The sequence below is a fragment of the Phodopus roborovskii genome, unplaced genomic scaffold, assembly GCF_943737965.1.
Source record: "Phodopus roborovskii unplaced genomic scaffold, PHOROB, whole genome shotgun sequence".
In the NCBI taxonomy this organism is placed as follows: Eukaryota; Metazoa; Chordata; class Mammalia; order Rodentia; family Cricetidae; genus Phodopus; species Phodopus roborovskii.
Genome location: NW_026126102.1, coordinates 158,411 through 177,712, shown reverse-complemented (window position 1 = coordinate 177,712; position 19,302 = coordinate 158,411). Strand labels below are relative to the sequence as shown.

At 36.3% G+C, this 19,302-nt stretch overlaps 1 protein-coding gene and 1 non-coding gene across 10 annotated transcripts in view; one reads left to right on the top strand and one right to left on the bottom strand.

Annotated features, from left to right (window-relative positions):
• Nucleotides 1-19,302, bottom strand: part of Atrx (ATRX chromatin remodeler) — a 150,973-nt gene that overhangs the window by 21,993 nt on the left and 109,678 nt on the right. For all 9 annotated transcript variants that reach the window (XM_051179455.1, XM_051179454.1, XM_051179456.1 and 6 more), the window contains 8 exons: nt 18,430-18,560; nt 17,334-17,422; nt 17,034-17,206; nt 8,557-8,710; nt 6,612-6,718; nt 3,333-3,441; nt 1,676-1,853; nt 445-639 (listed from right to left, as the gene is read on the bottom strand). In XM_051179455.1, the coding sequence (XP_051035412.1) occupies nt 445-639; nt 1,676-1,853; nt 3,333-3,441; nt 6,612-6,718; nt 8,557-8,710; nt 17,034-17,206; nt 17,334-17,422; nt 18,430-18,560 (1,136 nt within the window). The remainder of the gene's footprint in view (nt 1-444; nt 640-1,675; nt 1,854-3,332; nt 3,442-6,611; nt 6,719-8,556; nt 8,711-17,033; nt 17,207-17,333; nt 17,423-18,429; nt 18,561-19,302) is intronic.
• LOC127218439 (U2 spliceosomal RNA) lies at nt 2,206-2,392 on the top strand. Its single transcript, XR_007834194.1, has one exon. It is a non-coding gene; the product is annotated as a U2 spliceosomal RNA (small nuclear RNA).

The following is a 19,302-nucleotide window of genomic DNA, read 5'->3' as shown; positions in this document are numbered from 1 at the left end:
TAAGAGACAAATACAACATTTATGAGTAACTACACTATACTGCCTAAGAGACAAATACATTTATTGAGTAACTACACTATACCCATGCCACTGACAAAACATAGCTAACTTAGTAATAAACAAATATACATGCACTCAATTTGAAGCTTGAAAAAAAATACAGTCTCAAAGATTTTCACTCAAGTTTCTGCTCAGACTTCTTTCTGGTGGTGGGAATGTTATTTAGCATAAAGCATGCTTTTCAGAAATAATATCTTCTTTGTGTTATATGGAGAAGTAATCAAGCATCCTTTCATGTATAATTATAGATTAAAGCTAATTAAATATAAACTTAGTCTCTGAAAAAGCTGTGAAGTATGCACTCTCACTTTCATTGTAGTAGTATAATTTCCTTGGTCCCTGTTGACATTTGGTTTGTTAACCTAATAATCTGAATACACATACCTTTGGCAGCATGGGGGTATCCCTTTTCTTCTTCTTTTCTGAGTTAGGGTCATCTAGTAAGTCTGGCTCAAAAGTATAAAGTTCAGTAAGCTCATTCATGGTAAAATGACGTTCAACCTGCTGTTGATCAACAACTCGGAAAGATAGTGACTGCTTTGTTACCTGTCGATCATAAATCTTATCTTCCATGGTTCCCTTTGTAAAAACAAACAAACAAAAAGGAACATTATACAGATAAGGAAAATTTGGTCAACATGAAACTTATGGATAAATCTAGTATTGGTTAATATGAAATGCTAAATTTTCAAGGTCATATGTTGCCACAAATTTTCCCCAGCAGTGCCCCTCCACTCATGACAGAGCTCATCTGTGCAAGAAAACTTACCATCTTAATCTGTCATCAAATTTAAAAAATAGACTATGAAGAGTTATTCTAAATCATCTGACCAAACTAAATCTCTGTGCTGCCTTGAGATAGTTCTATACTTGGTGAAAACCAAAGAGCAGGCAGATACCAGGATAATCAAAAATAAAAGGTACATGAAATACAAATTTAGATTGGTACTGAAATAAGAATGCAAGAAAGCAGATTTTAGGGTAATATATAATAAGCAAGCAATAACTACAACTTCCTTCAGTAGCTTTAATTCAATATAAACTAGAATGTTGACATATACTATTTCTTACTTATAGACTAAAATATAAAGAAGCTGTACATTTTAAGGAACAGGAAAGAGTTTACAGTCACATGCTACACTCAGGAAGATCAAGTAAGTACAGGTCTGCCAGGAAATCCCAGGCTGTAATTGAGAGAAACCCAGATTTGAGTGCAGATGGAGAGTATATGCCTGACCTGCTCCTACAGCAGATGTGCCAGTTAAAAGGACAACTTGACTCTACAAACATAAAGACCTTGAAATGCATCTTCAATTTTGTTGAATTATTAAGATCTGAATTCTGAGGTGGCGTGGATCTTGTTTTAAACGGGGGCTTTACTTTGTAACTGAGGCTGCCGTTAAAACTGCCACCCTCCTGCCTACATGTCCTATGAGCTAGGATCACCACTAAGTCTGGCTTCTGTCTGAAGGTTAATTTGACATCTGCTTTATTTACAGAATATTCTCAATGCTGTCTCTTTCTAAGAGACCTATGCTGTGCATGCATAAATTATTATCCATTTCATCTGTACATGTTCTGTTTAGTATGAAAAGAATGCAAATTACAAACCTACCTGAGCTAAGAACCTATATACGTAAACAGGCTTAGTTTGTCCAAAGCGATAAACTCTGAATATACTCTGGATGTCATAAGATGGATTCCAAGAAGCATCAAATATAATCACTCTATTAGCAGCTACCAGGTTAATTCCAAGAGATCCTGCTTTGGTGGAAATGATAAATAATCGCCCTCTAAAAATTAAAATGTAAAATAAATGCTTAGTTATTATGACTTTAATATTACAAAGGTATATACATGTAGCCCACTTTATCTACAGTGGTTTAAGTGAATCAGCTTCCCACAACAAAGAAAAACACTGTATTATTATCACATTAATTATATTATTAATATTAAAAACTCCAATAATTTGTAATTAAAGGTGTCTTAAAGATTAAGAGGAGCTGGGGGAGGGGATAGAATATGATCAAGATATAGTATGTATAAAATTGTTTTAAATAAAAATTTAAATAAAAAATTATCAATATACACAATCACTTATGATTGGAGAAAAGCTAGTTAAAAAAAAAAAAAAATCACATGAGGATTGTTTCTCGGCCTTTTGGCTAAAATCAAGTGTAGTATCTGTTATCAGTTTAATGTCTTATGTATGATCTAGCCAAGGAGAGTATGATACATGGATTGTTGGAGCTAAGAGATTTAATAGGAGCAGTTTCTGTCCACCCCACACATCAACCTGGTATTGCAGTTCCTCCAGAATAGTGTACCGCGCCTTTGGACAACTTGAATGAATGAACAAACAAACTAGATTTTGTTAAAACATGACAATACTAAGTCCCGAGAAGAATGCAGACCTCGAAGTGTCTTACATTGCTGAAAGGAATACAAAATCATAGTCATTGTAGAAAATAGACAATCTCATAGATAGATAAACACTAAATTAGCCAGGGGTGCTGGTGCAAACCTTTAATCCCAGTACTGGGGAGATAAGAGGCAAGTGGATGTCTGAATTGCAAGCCAGTCTGATCTACAAAGTCAATTCCAGGACAGCCAAGGCTGTTATACAAAGAAACCACATCTCCCCCTCACCCCCGCAAAAAAAAAAAAAATTAAAAAAAAATAAAAGCACAAAACAATTAGCATACAAATCAACAATTATGATCTTCAGACTGCATCATACCTAGGCCACTGATGACAACACTTGTACAAGAATATTCATAATAGCTTTAATTCCAAAACCTGGAAATAATTCAGATGTCCCTGAGAAGGTAATGCTACATAAACTGTATATATCCCTATGATAACCTAGAATTTAAACATAAAAAGGAAATAAACATAAATCACAAATACATTTTTGAGACAAAAATCTCACAATGTTGTCCTGGCTGGCCTGTAATTTGCTATGTAGACCAGGCTGACATTGAACTTACAAAGACCCACCAGCTTCTGCCTCACAAATGCTGGAATTAAATCATGTGCTAACCTACCATGTCTGGCTCAAATACATTTTAGTAAGTGAAAGAAGTTAAGACTCATATGGCTATAATGTATAGGATGCCATGAGCAAATATGAGGGTGAAGATTGTGATTGACATGGTTTGGGCCTTGATTACATCATTTATTAAAAAATGAAAGGATAAGAGGATATATTAAACATCTAATTTTACTGATCCTAACTTAAAAACACCTATATATACAGAAAAGCTTCATACCTCACATTGGTTTCATCATTAAATTCTTCAGCCCACTTCTTCCTTGATTGTGCAGTAGTAGAACCATCCAAGCGGTAATAGTCAATATTTCGGAGCCACTTCCCTTCACCTGAAAATGGAATAAGAAAATTTAAAAGAGCAATTTAATATGTTACTCTGCTAATATTGGCAGATTTTCTTCTTTGAGCACCACTTAAAAGCAAGATGGCTGAATGGCTAAAGGTTCTTGTCACAAGACTTAACCTGAATTTGATCCCAGGCCCCACCAGGTAGAAAGAGAAAGCTGACCTCAAATTATTCTTTAACATCACTCATATATGCAAACACCCACACCCACACACTAAATAAATGTAATAAGAAAGTCTAAGTGCATGATAGGCCAGGTGTAATAGTACATGCCTACAATCCCAGGACTAGAAAGGCTGATGGAGAATTTCAAGTTCCAGGCCAGGCTAGCATTCTATAACTAACCACTCTCAAAAATCAAAATGAGCATTAGAGATGTAGCTCAGATGGCAGCCTGCATGGAGCCCGGGATCCTCAGTATGAAATAAAACCAGATGTGGTAGAGGTTATGTGCACACAATTCCATCACTACTTGGGAAGTAAAGGCAGAGGGATCAGAACTTCAAGGCCAAGCTAAGATACAGAGTGAGTTCAAGACTCTGAATTTAGGAACAGAAACAAAATGGGTTAACAGCTCCATGCTTGCTGTGCACGGAGGATCTGAGTTCTGATCCCCAGCACCTGGGGCGTGGTGGTGGGCACCTGATGCCCAGGGCTCACTAGTCAGTCAGTCTAGCTGGAACTGGGAGCTCGATTCAGTGAGAGAACTTGTTTTAAAAAATAAGATAAAGAGTGACTGAGGAAGATACCTGAGGCTGACCTCTCGTATCCATTTACTCAGAGGCATATGTGTACAGGCACACATACAAAAACAAAACAAAAACAAGGTGGATTATATTACTGTAGAGAATACTCAGTGGCGCACTCTTTTCTAGCATGTACATTGCCCTGAGGTTACATCCTAAGGAATGAAAACATAAATGAGTTCTATTTATTCTTTATGTACAAAATATATCCTCCTCCCCCACTTTTCAGTGTTGTATTGAGACAGGTTCTCGCTCCATATCCTAGAATGCCAACTGAACATACAGTCCTTTTTGTTTCTGCTTTCCTAGTGCCAGAATCACAGTACTCTGTTACTACACTCAACAGAAAGATAAAGGATAATTAATTTCATCATGAATAAATTCATCACCCTTGCTAAAACAAAAGGTAGAAAAAAACTGAGAAATGTCAACCAAAGCTGTCCTCTACCTTCACTGGTCTGGAACTTTGCCAAATTGGTCAGTATCTAATACTTCCAAGATTCTGGAGTTCTCTGAACTTTGATATAATGTACAGACTGCTAGATAATTCCTAATCAAAATCTGCTAATCTAAATTAAAATTCAGTCTTCCAAATTTTGATACTTAAAAAACTTTAGATTCCCAATCCCAAACTTTGCAATTAGGGCTATAATGTTTGATCAAGCTCTCTATCATGACTTAATGAGGTAGTCTTTAAATCTAAAGTACCCAATCACAGTGCCACTCCTAGCAGTAGTAGTAATAGTCACTTAAAAAAAAAAACTTTTGTAGCTAAAGCAAAGGTCTGCCAAACATAATTTACAAAATTAGAAATATACCAAGCCAGGCAATGGTGGCACACGCCTTTAATCCCAGCACTTGGGAGGCAGAGGCAGGTGGGTCTCTGCGAGTTTGAGGCCAGCCTGGTCTAGAGTCAGTTCCAGGATAACCAGGGTTACACAGAAAAACCCTGTCTCGAACCCCACCACAAAAAAGGAAATAAACTGATAAGCATGTTTAAAAACAAAAACAAAAAACAGGTCAACTTTACTAGTGATCAGAAAAATATAATATGTATCATCACCTGGGAGGATGAAGCAAAAACAAAACAAACCAAGAAACTCCCTAAAACAAAGTCAAGGACTTTGAGTAAAAATGACGATTTAAGCTGTCTTTGAAATCTAAGAATCAGAGTAACTGCCAGGCAGCAGGGCACACTTTTAAACCCAGCACTCAGCAGGTTTTAAAGAGGCAGAAGGATCTCTGTGAGTTTGAGGTCATCCTGATCTACAGAGTGAGTTTCAAGACAGCCAGAGCTGTTACACAGAGAAACCCTGTCAGAAAAATGAGGGGAAAAAAAATCAGAGTAACCAAGAACTTTATTCTGAAGAGAGAAAAAAAGGAAAACATCAGGAACCATGAAAAAGTAGATAGGACAGCTGAAAAGCATAGTGAAACAAATAGACTACACAGACCAATGTGGGAAGCAGCCCACAGCCTAAGCCCACAGCTCAAGGCCCAAGGTCTGCCTCCCTACTATGTGTTGGTAACAAACAGGCTGATTTTTGTTCCTTGTGGTATTGGAGCTGAAACTCAGGACTTTGAACACCCAAGTCACATGCACTATCACTGAGCTACATCTCCAGACTCTTCAATGAGCTTAATAGAGAACTATCCTATAGAACTACTACTTGACAGCCTGGCAATTCTATTCAAAAGGTTTGAAAAATTAGTGTTTAAATAACAAAAACTCAAAATAATCAAAACATCAGCTACAACAGCCCAAAGAACACACACAATATCAGTGATTGAGTGATCAAAATGTGGAATTAGGCAGGCAGTGAGATATTAGATCACACACAAAGTGTAACTTAATAACAACTGCCAAAAATACATTAACATTGAAATTACTTCATCAAGTGATAGAAGCCAATGATAAAAGACTATGTATTATTACTATGTTACAGATTTTTGTTAAATGTATTTTAGCAAATCTTGTCACAAAAGAATAACAGGATGAGAGATACATTAATATAACTTACTATAGTAGTCATTTTACTATTTGTATCCCATAATGCCATGTTGCAGACCTCAAGTATACACAGAAAGATTTAACTTAACGGAACAAAACAAATCAAACCAAGCAACCAAAATAGACAATGCAGTAATCCCAAAATGCAGTTTTGGGCCAGCCTAGTTAAACATTAAGGTCCTGTTTTAAAATAGGGGCTGAAAGGGAAGGATGAGAAATAGAAACAGACTAATCAGGTGACTGTGAATAAAGACAAGGAGAAAATCCAGGCTAATTTGGCATGTTAGGGTTGTGAGACATTGGGTAACTTGGTTTCCTTTATCCTTAAAAAATGTTTATATATGATCAAATGAGTGTTTTAGGATGTATAATAAAGTAGGCATTCTTATAACTCACCTTTATAAATAAGAGGTTTATCTTTATCTTCTGTTTTCTCCCTACTAGCCAATTCAAGAAAGTCTTCAATCAAGTCCAGGGATATGAGCGACTGGCTAAAAACAAGACTTTAGAAACACAGATCAACCCAGTTATTATGTTTCCTAATTAACTATGAATTTAACACAAAATTTTATGATTAAAGTCCAAAAGCCTGGTAGTGGCACATGCCTTTAATCCCAGTACTCAGGAGGCAGAGGCGGATGGATCTCTGTGTATTCGAGACGAGCCTGGTCAAGGACAGCCTCCAAATCCACAGAGAAACCCTGTCTCAACCCCCCCCCCAAATCCAAAAGCCTCAACAAGATATACGTTGAAGAAATTAACAATCTGCTTGTAAGATTTGCATGAATGTTGGGCACAGGACAAACCAACAAAAAACAACCAAAAAGTAACAGCTCTAAATCACTGAAAAGGCAGGAACAGAGTCTAGGCACAGACACAGCAACAGTTCAGCTGTCTCAACTGTCTTCCCAGAATCAAACACTTCACTGAAGCAACTGATTCTGAACTCTAAACTAAGTTCTTGATAGTCCCTATAAATAGGAATTTTAGTTCCTAGAAATGCTATTTAATTGCTATTAATATGGAATTTGGACAATTATGCTGGACAAGAGGTCAGCCTGAACTGATCAGCAAATAAGACTAGTCTAGGAATCACTGAGCTAAGTACCATGGCAAAGAAGAGTCATTAAGAACGAATGTTTCCTAGTTGCAAATAATATAAAGACAAATTGATCTCTAATTGATAAAAAAAAATGTTCATTCCTGTATAAGCCCTTTTAGCTTCAACTACTTTATTAGTATTCCATGTGAAACTATAAAGAGCAATATAAGATTGACAAGATGGCTCAGTGGGTAAAATTGCTTTCCATTAGGTGGAACAACTTGAGTTCAATACCTGGGTACCACATGATGGAATGAAAGAACTGACTCCCAAAGTTTTCTTGTGACTTCATCACAGGCAACAAATGCACAAGTAATTAGAAACTTTTAAATGCAATACTTGAAAACATAGATCGCTGAGGGTAGATAGGCTTTATCTACTTCCTGCTGTATATGAACAATGGCCACTTCACACTGCCTTTGCCATGTTTATTCCTTTGTGGTGAATGGACTAAAAATCCCTCTGAAACCATAAGGCAAAGTAAACTCTCCACCATTAAGAAAGTTGTTTCTTTCAGGTTTTGTCACAACAATGAAAAAGTGACTAAGACAGATGATATCCAAATTAAAAAAAAAAAAAATCTCTGAAGGTACTAATTATCAAATCTTATAGTCTTCTACACACTAGGCAAGCACTCTACCATTAAGCTATAGTTACCCTCAACCTGTCAAGTTAATTTTGAACCAGAGAAGTTGATAACAGAAAAACAAACAAACAAACAAAAAAAAAAAAAAAAACATGCTGTGGTAAGACATATTTATCCCTTTGCATGAGCTCTTAGCTCAAACATCTACCTTCCTACTTTTCATCTTTCATGAATGACTACCATGCTATTCAAACTTAGCATGGCCCAAAGAAAACTCTATTTCTTCTAATACACTTACTTACTCTTTAGACCTCATTTTAGTAAATAATACCATAACCCACAAGACATTCAGTTGCAGATCTAGCATTCATTCTTTATTTATTACCCATATTTAATCTATCAATTTCTATTATTTCTGAACCAAAACAGGATTTTTTTTTCTGAATCAAACCCTGAAGCACTGAAGGAAGAACTTAATTATGTACTCATAAACAGCCATTTACAAGGTAACTGATTGTAGTATGGCATTGCAATAATAAAAGAAATTACAACTTTACATGAGAAGAAAACATATCATATTTAAGTAAAATTTATAAACAATAGTAAAGGTACCAAAAAGTTAATTTATATAACAGATGAATGAAAAGGCTTACACTTTATCCCCAATTTCTTCAGCCATTCGAAGAATTTCAAAAAGTAGTACCATTTTTCCAGAATGTTCTAAAACCTCTGCATCAGCATCTGTAACAAAATCTTTGTACCAATCTGGAGCTGGGCTACTTGGGTTAGAAGTAGAAGTAGTTTTACCTAAATAAAATAAATAGAACATAAGTATATTAATCAGGAAAAAACTAAGTAAACCAAAAGAAGCAAAACAAGCCAGAGTAAAACAGGTAAGGAACTGATGAATATTTAGGACAGGGACAGACAGAGTAACATAAATGTCATCAAAGGAGAAAGAGCTCTACACTGAGGCAAAGGCACAGAATGGAGAGATGAAGATGATAGCAAGCAAAAGATGGAGTCTGACAGAAAGCAAGAAGACAGACCCTACAAGCAGGGCTGAGGAGCTCAGAAAAGGACCATAAGAGGTGGAAAGCCCAGATTATAAAAACAAAATCCCTGAAAATAGACTGTAAGAGACATGCGGCAACAGAGACAGAGATAAAGGAAGAAAATCTCTTCACTGGACTACTACACACAAACTGACCTGAAAAATCACGCAATCACTATGAACCATTTTGTTCTTATTTTTAAAAATATTTGGCCATAAAAGAAGAAAGTACAGGAAATTATCTACTAGATAATTTAAACATAATTTGAATACAAATAAAAAATAAAGTTAACAGGCTTCTTCACTTTTTCAATTGTATTGCACTGAAAAGTATTTTAAATCTTCATATAAAAATCATAGCACATAATGACCAGCTGTGCTTTCATAGCTCATCTTCATCAATATTGTAACTTTACTTGATACAGATGAAGTCTAAAATATGGTCCATTTTTTCCTGCTTTTTTTCTAAGAGCTAACTCCCTACTTTCGATATCTGTCACTTCTATTTTACTACAAGTTTTCCTCTGAACTGTGCATTATCTTGGCATTTTAAGACATGCACAAATAGTACCATACTGCTTTACAATGTATTGCTCAGTATGTTTTTTTCACTTAAAATATTATTCATGTGTATCATTTAGTTATCATTTAGTTTCTTTATTCAGTCATGCTGCCACATAGTGTGCAACTACATGATTATGCCATCAGCTATGAACTTTGTATATAAGATAAAATGTTTATGAAATTATCAAAAGGAATGCTCAATGCTTGTTGCTATATTTTCCCAAATACCATACATTTTATCTAAGTTTTAAATTTTATAATAGAAAGTTATAGGATGATTTCTATATCAGTCCAACACACTGATTTTATAGTCTTTATCCAATATTTAAATAATCTTATTTTATTGAGACTATGACCATAATGTTTGTTTTGTTAGCTAACTTTCCTCAGGCTGCTTACTAATAATTTTTGTAACTAATTTTCCTAAGGTTAATATTTCTAGTATTGTATAATTATCTTTCTTTTTAAAATTTCAAAATTACATTTATTATTATGTAAGACATAGGAGGCACACATGTAGAGGTCAGGGGCCTACTGGGTAAAGTCCATTCTTTCCTTCCACCTTAATGTGAGTCTCTGGGATCAAACACAGATCTGAATATCTTGCCAAACCATTTTTTAAAGAATTATTTCCATTAAGCGTCTGTCAATTTCACATATGTACACTTTAAATATTGGCCACTCCTCATCTCCAACTTCCTACCAGTTTTGCATACCATTTAACCTCCCTTAAAATTTCTCTTATACATTTGTATGTTCATTTTCTTCTGTGAGCCACCAAGATTAAACAGGGCCATGTGTGTAATTGTTGGTTTGGAGCTATCAACTGGAAGGTGGTGGGAACAGCAGAGGATGTACAATTAAGACAATCACTTCCACCTTCTCAGAATCTAATGATGGTTAACAGTTCAGAGATAAAGGGTGATCCTGTGATCCCTCTCCTATTTCTTTGACTGAATGTTAATAGGGCTGGTCTGGTATAGGCTCAATGTAGCTAACTACAGTTTGAATGCATTAATGGTTACAGTAGTAATATTGAGTCTAGATAATGGTGTTTCACTGCCTTTCACCTTTAGCTTCTATTCCATAGGTCCAGGTCCCTCTTATGCCATGCATTCATGACTTATTTTATGCAATGAGGCAGAAGAGGTCTAACTTTTCATTACCATTTAATCTTCACTGTAGCTATAATCTGTGAACATGTCTGAGGTGAAGGCACATTTCTGCAGGCCGAATTCTATACCTGCTTCTGTAGGTTACCCTTGAGGACCACTACAACAATTACTTGTTTTATTTTGTTTTGCTTATGGACACAGTTTCATGTACCCCCAAACTTTCCTAGAATTCACTATGTAGCCAAAACTGGGATTACAGAAATGTGCCACCATACCTGGCTTTCAAGCCTATGTGTGAATTTACTATGACAATTTTATCAATCAAAAACCAAAGCTGAAACATACAAACTTTTCATAAATTCTCAGGTTAACTGCCAGGGTTTTTTTTGGGGGGGGGGAGTATTCTATTTACATACAAATTTGTACCTTTAGAGATTCAACTTTGAGAAAGTAATTTAAGACCAACACAGTATAGAAGGCTCAAAGCCTTGTTTTCTGTCCCCGAGTAGGAAACAACAACAACGATGACGACAACAACAACAAAAACTCCAAAGCTGCTAGACTTAAGACTAGAATATGGCTAGGGCTTCTAGTCTACATGTTCTCGTATTGATACCTTATTTATGATTTATTAAAGCTTGACTGTGGATTCAGAAAAGTAAAGTCAGCCTCAAGCTATAGAGATCAGGCAGTGGTGACACACACTTTTAATCCCAGCAGCCAGAGGTTAGGAGATGGTGGTATACACCTTTAATCCTAGGACTCAGGATTAAGAGGTAGATGGATCTCTGTGAGTCTAAAGCCACCCAAATCTACACAAGATTAAATCAGCCTACAAGAGAATTATATATCACATCTTTAATACCAGCACCAGAACAAGTAGACAATAAGAGGCATTCATTCTCCAGCAACGCTGGGGAGAGGGTACAGTCTGAGGCCCATCCAGCCTGAGGTAGAGGTAAGAAGCTAGTAGCCAGCTGCTTTGCTTTTCTGATCTTTAGCTTGAAGTTTGAATCCCAATATCAGTTTCTGGACCATTTATTTATTTGTATTACGTGTTCTTAACTTGGTTTTTTTGTTGTTGTTGTTGTTGTTTGTTTGTTTGTTTGTTTTAGTTTAACAAGGTTCTCTTTATATCTGGTCCTTGGTGGTTCCATTTTAAGTCATTGTGCATTTGCATGAAAACCACAATGAAAAGCTGAGCGGTGGTAACACATGCCTTTAATCCCAGCATTGGGGAAGCAGAAGCAGGAAAATCTCTGTGAGTTCAAGGCCAGCCTGGTCTACAAAGCAAGTTCCAGGACAGGATCTAAAGCTACACAGAGAAACTCTGGCTCAACACCACCACCCCCTGCCAAAAAACCCCACAATGAATTATTATGTAGGCATATCACATACTTATAATACCCCCCCTCTTTCCCTAAATACCTTTAGTTTGTTTGAGACAAGGTCTTATTCTGTAGCCTAGCCTGGCCTCAAACTCACTACATAGCCAAGGCTAGACTAAAACGTATGATTCTCTGACCTTCTCATCCTGAGTGCTGGGATTATAGGTATATACTATCTCTCCTGCCTCTGAAATATTTCATAGGATATTCTCCTCCTCTCTTGGTGAAATTATATTCATACCTTACAATTCTTTTCATCTCATAAAGAGTTCCCTGAAATTATTGGTCTTTCATTAGTCTTGGTACATGAATGATAAAACAGTCCTCTTCACTGACATGAAAACATCGCTTGTAATCACAACTCATCACACACAGGCAATTTGGAAAAAAAAAATGTGGCTTAGCCTTAACACTCTTTGTCAAGTAGAATGGAATAAGCCAGGCACATAGGAAGCCGGCCCCTATAAATCTCTTTAGCAGGAATCTCTAATGGGCTTCTCTAGTAAGCAACACTTTGGACGTGTGGTAATTGAATGCTAAAGGAAGTGTGTACTAGAGCACTCCAAGATGAGTGTGCTGGTTTGAAGGAAAATGGCCCCCAAATGGAGTGGCACTGTTAGAAGGTGTGGTATGGCCTTGTTGAAGGAAGTGTGTCACTGAGGAGGCTGGTTTGAGGTCTGCTTTGCTTAAGTTTCCCTCAGTGTGACTATCAGTTGACTTCCCATTGCCTGCAAAATATAGGACTCTCAGCTACTACTCCAGCACCAGGTCTACCTGCACACCACCATGATCCCATCATGATGATAATGGACTGAGCCTCTGAAACCATAAGCAAGTCATTCCAAATAAATGTCTGCATTTGTAAGAATTGCTGTGTGGTGATATTTTGTTTCTGACCTAACAAATAAAGATTTCCTGAGGATCAGAGGGCAAAGCTAGCCATACTAGTTATCCATAGAGGCCAGGCAGTGGTTGCACAAATCTTTAATTCCAGCAACCATACTAGTTAGCCATTGAGATCAGGCAGCCGTGGCACACAACTTTAACCCCAGCACTCAGGAGGCAGAGGCAGATGGATCTCTGTTAGTTCAAGGCCACCCTGGGTGACATTAAATTGATGGAGTCTAAAAGAGAAACAGCTCGCACAAAGGTGATCCCAGCACTTGGGAGTGGCACACCTTAAATCTCAGCACTAAGGAGGTGAAGACAAAAAGGGCAGAGAGAGAAATATAAAGTAGGAGGAGACTGGAGCTCAGGGCAGGCTGAAAAGCAGTCAGTCTGAGGATTTCTAGAAACAAGATTGCCCCTTGGGCCTGGGGATTCAGTAGAGGTAAGAGCTAGTGGTTAGCTGCTTTGCTTCTCTGATCTTTCAGCTTTCCCCACCTATTAGAATTTGTGCAACATTGCCGTGGGTGTCTCTTCATTGCAAATGAAACCCAAACTAAAACAGTGAGTGACTTTTAGAAGTTTCATTTGGACTTTACTCCATGTACCTTTTCTCTTTGTTGACGTTGTGTTATAACTTTGGTTATAATAGACCATAGGCATGAATATGACTATCCCCTGGATCCTCTGATTCATTCTAATCAATCACACAGTTTTGAAGACCCTGGAATATAACTTATTAAACAACATTAACTAAATACCCACCCTTTTTTTTTTTTTTTAAACCAGTCACGTAGCAAACAGCCACTGCTTCTGGAGAATAGTGCACCAAAAAAAAATTAGTATAAAAACATCCGAACAGAAAAATGCTAGCAGAAAGTAAAAATGTGAGGCTACATAGGAAGTGTCAACGCTCAAAATAAGTGATAATTTCCATGTAAACATACAAATTCCACTCTTTCTTTTTGTGTATGGCTGGGAATCAAACCAAGGGTATCCTGAATATTAAATATGTGACCAACCATTGAGCTATGACTAGCCCTTCTATTCTAATTTTGATCCTACTAAATATAGTAATAACAGCTTATAGTAAAAATCTAAAATAAAATGTGGGGCTGGGGATGTATCTTAGCTGGTAGAATGCTTTTCTAGCATCCATGAATCGCTGGGTTCCACTACCAGTATTGCAAAAACAAGTTAATGACATATGTCTATAAACCTAGCACTCAGGAGGTACAAACAGAAGATCAGAAGTTCAAGGTCACACACAGCATTTACCAACAACCTGGAGTACATGAGACCCTTTCTTTCAAATAAATAAGCCAGAAATCTATCAGCTACTCCAACTAATATATACTCTAGGCAGACATGGTAGACTATGTCTCTAATCCTAGCGATAGGGAGGCTAAGGAAGGTTTATCTCAAGTTTAAGACAAGACTGTATTATATAGCAAGTTCCAGGCCAGAATAGACTACACAGAAACCATGTCTCAAAACCAAACAAATCCTTAGCAGTACATGAAATTAAAACTTGTAAACAAATATTTTACACTGATTTTCCTTATTTCTTCACTCACATAATTTAGTCATAACTTGTTATAACTCTGTGCTGTGTAGAGATGCATGGCATAGTATTAGCAACTGAATGAATCAAACTACTATCTTACATACATTCTAGACCCCACAAATATCTTAGAAGATACAAAATATAATAAATTAAAAGGCAATACACTCATTTGAAACTTCTTGATGTTTTCTAAACATATATTTAAATAAATGGAGTACTGCTGCATTTGGAGTAACCATACATTGTGTATTTTAAAGGAAAAACCCATTAATATGTTGGCAAAACATAGTACACATAAAATAACAGAGGGAGGAAGGGAAAGGGTAGGGAGAGACAGAAAATTAACGTGTACTTGCAGCAGCATGATGCTGTGGATTGGAACATGGTTTGCCCTCACTGAAACTCATGTTAAATTTTGATTCCCAAGAGATGGTTATGTTGGCAAGGGGGATGAATAAACCAGAATAATGGTGCACACCTACAAAACTCAGGAAAACCCTATCCAAGGGGAATAAAAAGAAAAGGAGGAATTAAAGGAGGATGTCTTCTTATGAGAATTCCTTTTGTGTTTTGTCTGCTATTGAGTTCCCATTTGTTCTCTTAGTTTCTAAAAGGTGAACAACATAAGGCCCTCACTACATACATGCAAACATGGGATCCGCAGCCTCTGGAATTATGAGCCCCAACAGAAGTTTTTCTTTATAGACTACACGATCTGTTAGACTAAGACAAACGTGGTATATTCTTAAATGAAGATTATTTAAATCTGAAGACAAATTATATTTTTACCATCTATTCTAGAGAGTCCTTCTGATAAAATATGCAGATATATAAGCTACAAAATATAAACTACATCTACACATAAGTAACTTCTACTTTACTTCACACAAACATTAAAAAACAAAAGCTTTAGACTAGCAGTCAAAACTTGTCTTTTAGAACTCAGAACCTTTTCTGTCTGCTTACAGGCACACAAGATAATGCCTACAACACCTTGTCCCGGGGCTTTTCAAGCCCCATCACATTAGGGCATGTGACAGACATATATAAAAAGTGGGGATACTTCAGAAAGCACACCTAAAAGAAATGTAAGTAGCTAGACATTTCTAGAAGAAATCCACCTACACATACCACTGGCACTTCTTGGTGATAAAAGCAATGTCAACCAATCTTTAAAACTAATGATTATTTTATTCCTTGAGAATTTCATACATGTATCAAATCTACCGCCATTGCCTCCCCTTCAATTCCAGCCCACTCCTCTGACATTCATGTTATTCATTTACAGCACTGAGTAATTCTTTCTCTTTTCAGCCATAACAGAAAGGAGAAATTCAGTAAGAATATTTCAATATGATTATTTCCAGGAACACACATATAGATCGAGAGATTGCAAGGCTATAAGTAGAAAGGGGGTAAGAAGAGAGCACAGTAGGAGATAGCATAAGCTTTCCATTGTTTAACTCTATAATCACAGCTTTTGCTGTTTTAATGAAAATATTCCTTTAATTCTATTGGGAAGATGAATGCTGATAAAGCTGCTTTAATGGATGGAGTAGCCAAAGAGAAGATGAAAGAGGTAAATTTTGTAGTTTAAATCTCATGACTCCCCTGATTTGGAGAATCCAGGGTTTGTGGTTAGGCTGCCACCTGTCTATTCCTCAGAGGTACTGAAAAGAGAAGCATTTACAGAGGAATCACTAAGTTAGTCAGCTGTAGTCCTTTGCTCACTCAAGCTTCTCCGATCACAGAGATCATTTAGTTGTCACCCACACTTCTCTCGTCCTCCCAGATGATTTAACCAAAAGGCTCTCGAACTTCCCAATGCCAAATATTTAGAGCCATTTACAAGTGTGAGATTTGAAATATTCTGATATTTGGTCCCAGTTTTAAAGCTTCTAAAAACAGTCAGTTCATATGGAGAACACTTAGAGGCTAAGCACTAAGTGGAGAAAAACTAAAACTACTGCACAGTAAACTCTAAGACTTTGCCTTTCATATAAGAGAGAGAAAAATGGCAAAACAAATAGCACAAGTTATGGGGGAAACCAAAGAAGATAATTATAGATTATGAAGAATTCGAAAGGAAAAAGACTAAATGATTAAAACTTGTTCTAATGTATACAATTCATTACCTGAAATGCTTCCTGTTTTCTTATGTAGCTAAGTACAAATCCTACAAAGGCCTTGAGATTAGACATATTCTGGCCTGAATTGCAGTTCTACCATTCATTCATAAAATTAAATTTACCAACTATATTGCAATATCATTTAAGAACTATTATACACAAGATTATATATATAAGTAAATAACTGGTTGTCTGTCCTTTTCTCTTTCCTCCAAAATACCAGACAGAACATAATTACTTGCCAACCTTAGTTGGACATTTGTTGCAACTCAGTGTCCTCTTTCATTCTAGGCTCTTAATAACCAAAGGAAAGAAATTCATTTCCATCAAATCATTAGAGGACAATAAAGGACAAAAAGAAAAACACTAATGACATAATAGGTTCTAAGTCAAGGTTCCATGATAAAGGCAACATTCGTCATACTCACTTTCTTCTAGCTTCAAAGACCCTGAAGGGTTGTTTCCTGTTTCATCCACATTCCCTTCTCCACCTCCTCTAGATCTTGAATTCCAGACTTTGATGACTTCTACATCATTGTCACTACCGCTTCCACTTGAGCTAATATCCTTTTTCCCTTTTTTACCCTTTGTTTTCTTCTTTCTAAGAAAGGAAAAGAAAATGTCATGTTAGGAAAGCATATTATGGCTATAAAGGCAATTCGTAGAAGACACCCACAAGTACAGGGTTTTGAATGTACCAGCACAGGTAACAAAAGTACTCAATTTACTTTGCATACTCATCTGAGCTTAAGCTCATGGAAGTTTCATCAGAATCTGAAGCTATAAATTCATCCATACTATCTTCATCAAAATAACCCTAGACAAAAAAAAGGACACATATTTTAATAGCCCATTTCAACATATACTGGAAATGCAAACATTTCATTTAACTTTTTAACTGACATAAATAAGCAAGGACTGAGGAACAATTAAAGGCTGGTAGAAACAATGGCAATTTAACGGGACTATAGAACAGGAGTTCTATATAGGATGATGGAAAAGAAAAGTAGAAACATGAAGAAACTCAAAGTTTGCTGTATTATAACAAGGTTAATTTCTTGGCTCAGATAAGTTACTATTGGCTACAAAATATATTAACTTTAAGAGAGACTAAATTAAAGTATAACTCCTTGACCTATTACAAATTCATGCCACCATACCCAGCAAGTTTTGTTAGTTTTTGTGGAGGCAGGACTAGCCATGAATTCCTGATATAGCTAAAGATGGCTTTGAAATTCAGATCTTCCTACTTCCACCTCCCAAATGTTGGGATTCCAGATGCATGTCACTTTGCCTGGTTTGTATATTACTGGAGACCAAACCCAGGGTATCATGCATGCTGATACTGAGCTATATTCTCAACCCACTTTTTACATTTTTACCAGTGTGTGTGTATGTTGTTGTTGAGGATCAAAACTAAGATGCCTATGCTTATTAGACAAGCATTTAGTTAGTGAAACATGCCTCTACCCCTCTAAAATAAGAAGTTTTAAAAAGCTCAATTTACACAAACATTTAGGACTGGGGATAAAACTCCCTTGGGTTCAAATCCCAACACATAAACAAACATTTAATGATCCTAAAGCATAATGAATTCAAGACACATAAATAAGCTAAGGCATTGGTAACCACAAGTTGGAGGATAAAGTAGACTACACATACACTCCAGGTCATTTAGGTATCTAGAGTAAGACCCCTTCTAAGTGACTACAAAACAACATACAAATGAACTTAATATAAAAGAAGCTGAATTAATTAATGAAATAGAAAGTTGCTTCAAGTATAGAGAATATAAAAAAATTAAACACGAGGTATTTAATTTACCTTATTTTCTTTGCTAATGTAGTCCAGCTGTAAACACCAAGGATGAGTCCAGATTCTACTCAACATCTGAAAATCTTGAAAGAGCTTTGCGCCTGCCTTTCCTCTTCCACCTTCAGTGTTATTGCCTACGCCTGACACAAAGAAACCACAGTTGAAGACACAAGAATTCTCCATCTCCACCATGCTGATTCTGTACTAGATTATCCAAAGCACATACCCTTTTCTAAGTGTGAAAGGCTTATAAATTCTCACTTCTTACTATTAATATTTGAAACACATGAAGTAAATAATAGTGTAGGAAAAACCCTTTACAAAAAAAATCACATATTAAAGAACAAATATGTGGTAAGGAAATATATATATTTATTATATATATTAATATATATATTAATGATTTGGTGGGGATTTTATGACAGAACCTCATGTAGTACAAGCTGACTTCAAAATCCTGAACCTTTTGCTTCCACTGCCGAGTTCTAAGAATATAGGTGTGAACCATTAGACTCAGCAATATTTGCAAGTTTGAAAAGCATGTGGTATTTGAATGTGATTGGCCCCTATAAGCTCAATGGTTTTGATGGTGTATGTGTGACCTTGGAGGTGGTCTTTAATGTCTAATACATGTTCAAGGCATGGCCATTATCTCACTTCACTTCCTGGATCAAGATGTAGCTCTTTCTACACACCATGTCTGCCTGCACGCCACCATGTCCCGCCATGATGGTAAAGCACTAAATCTCTCAAACTGTAAGCCACCCAATTTAAGAGTTTCTATGGTCATGGTGTCTCTTCACAGCAATAAAACCCAAACTAAAAAGTAGTAAAATACCTAAAATGTACATCAGTAACAATTGTACATAAAAATAATTTCTG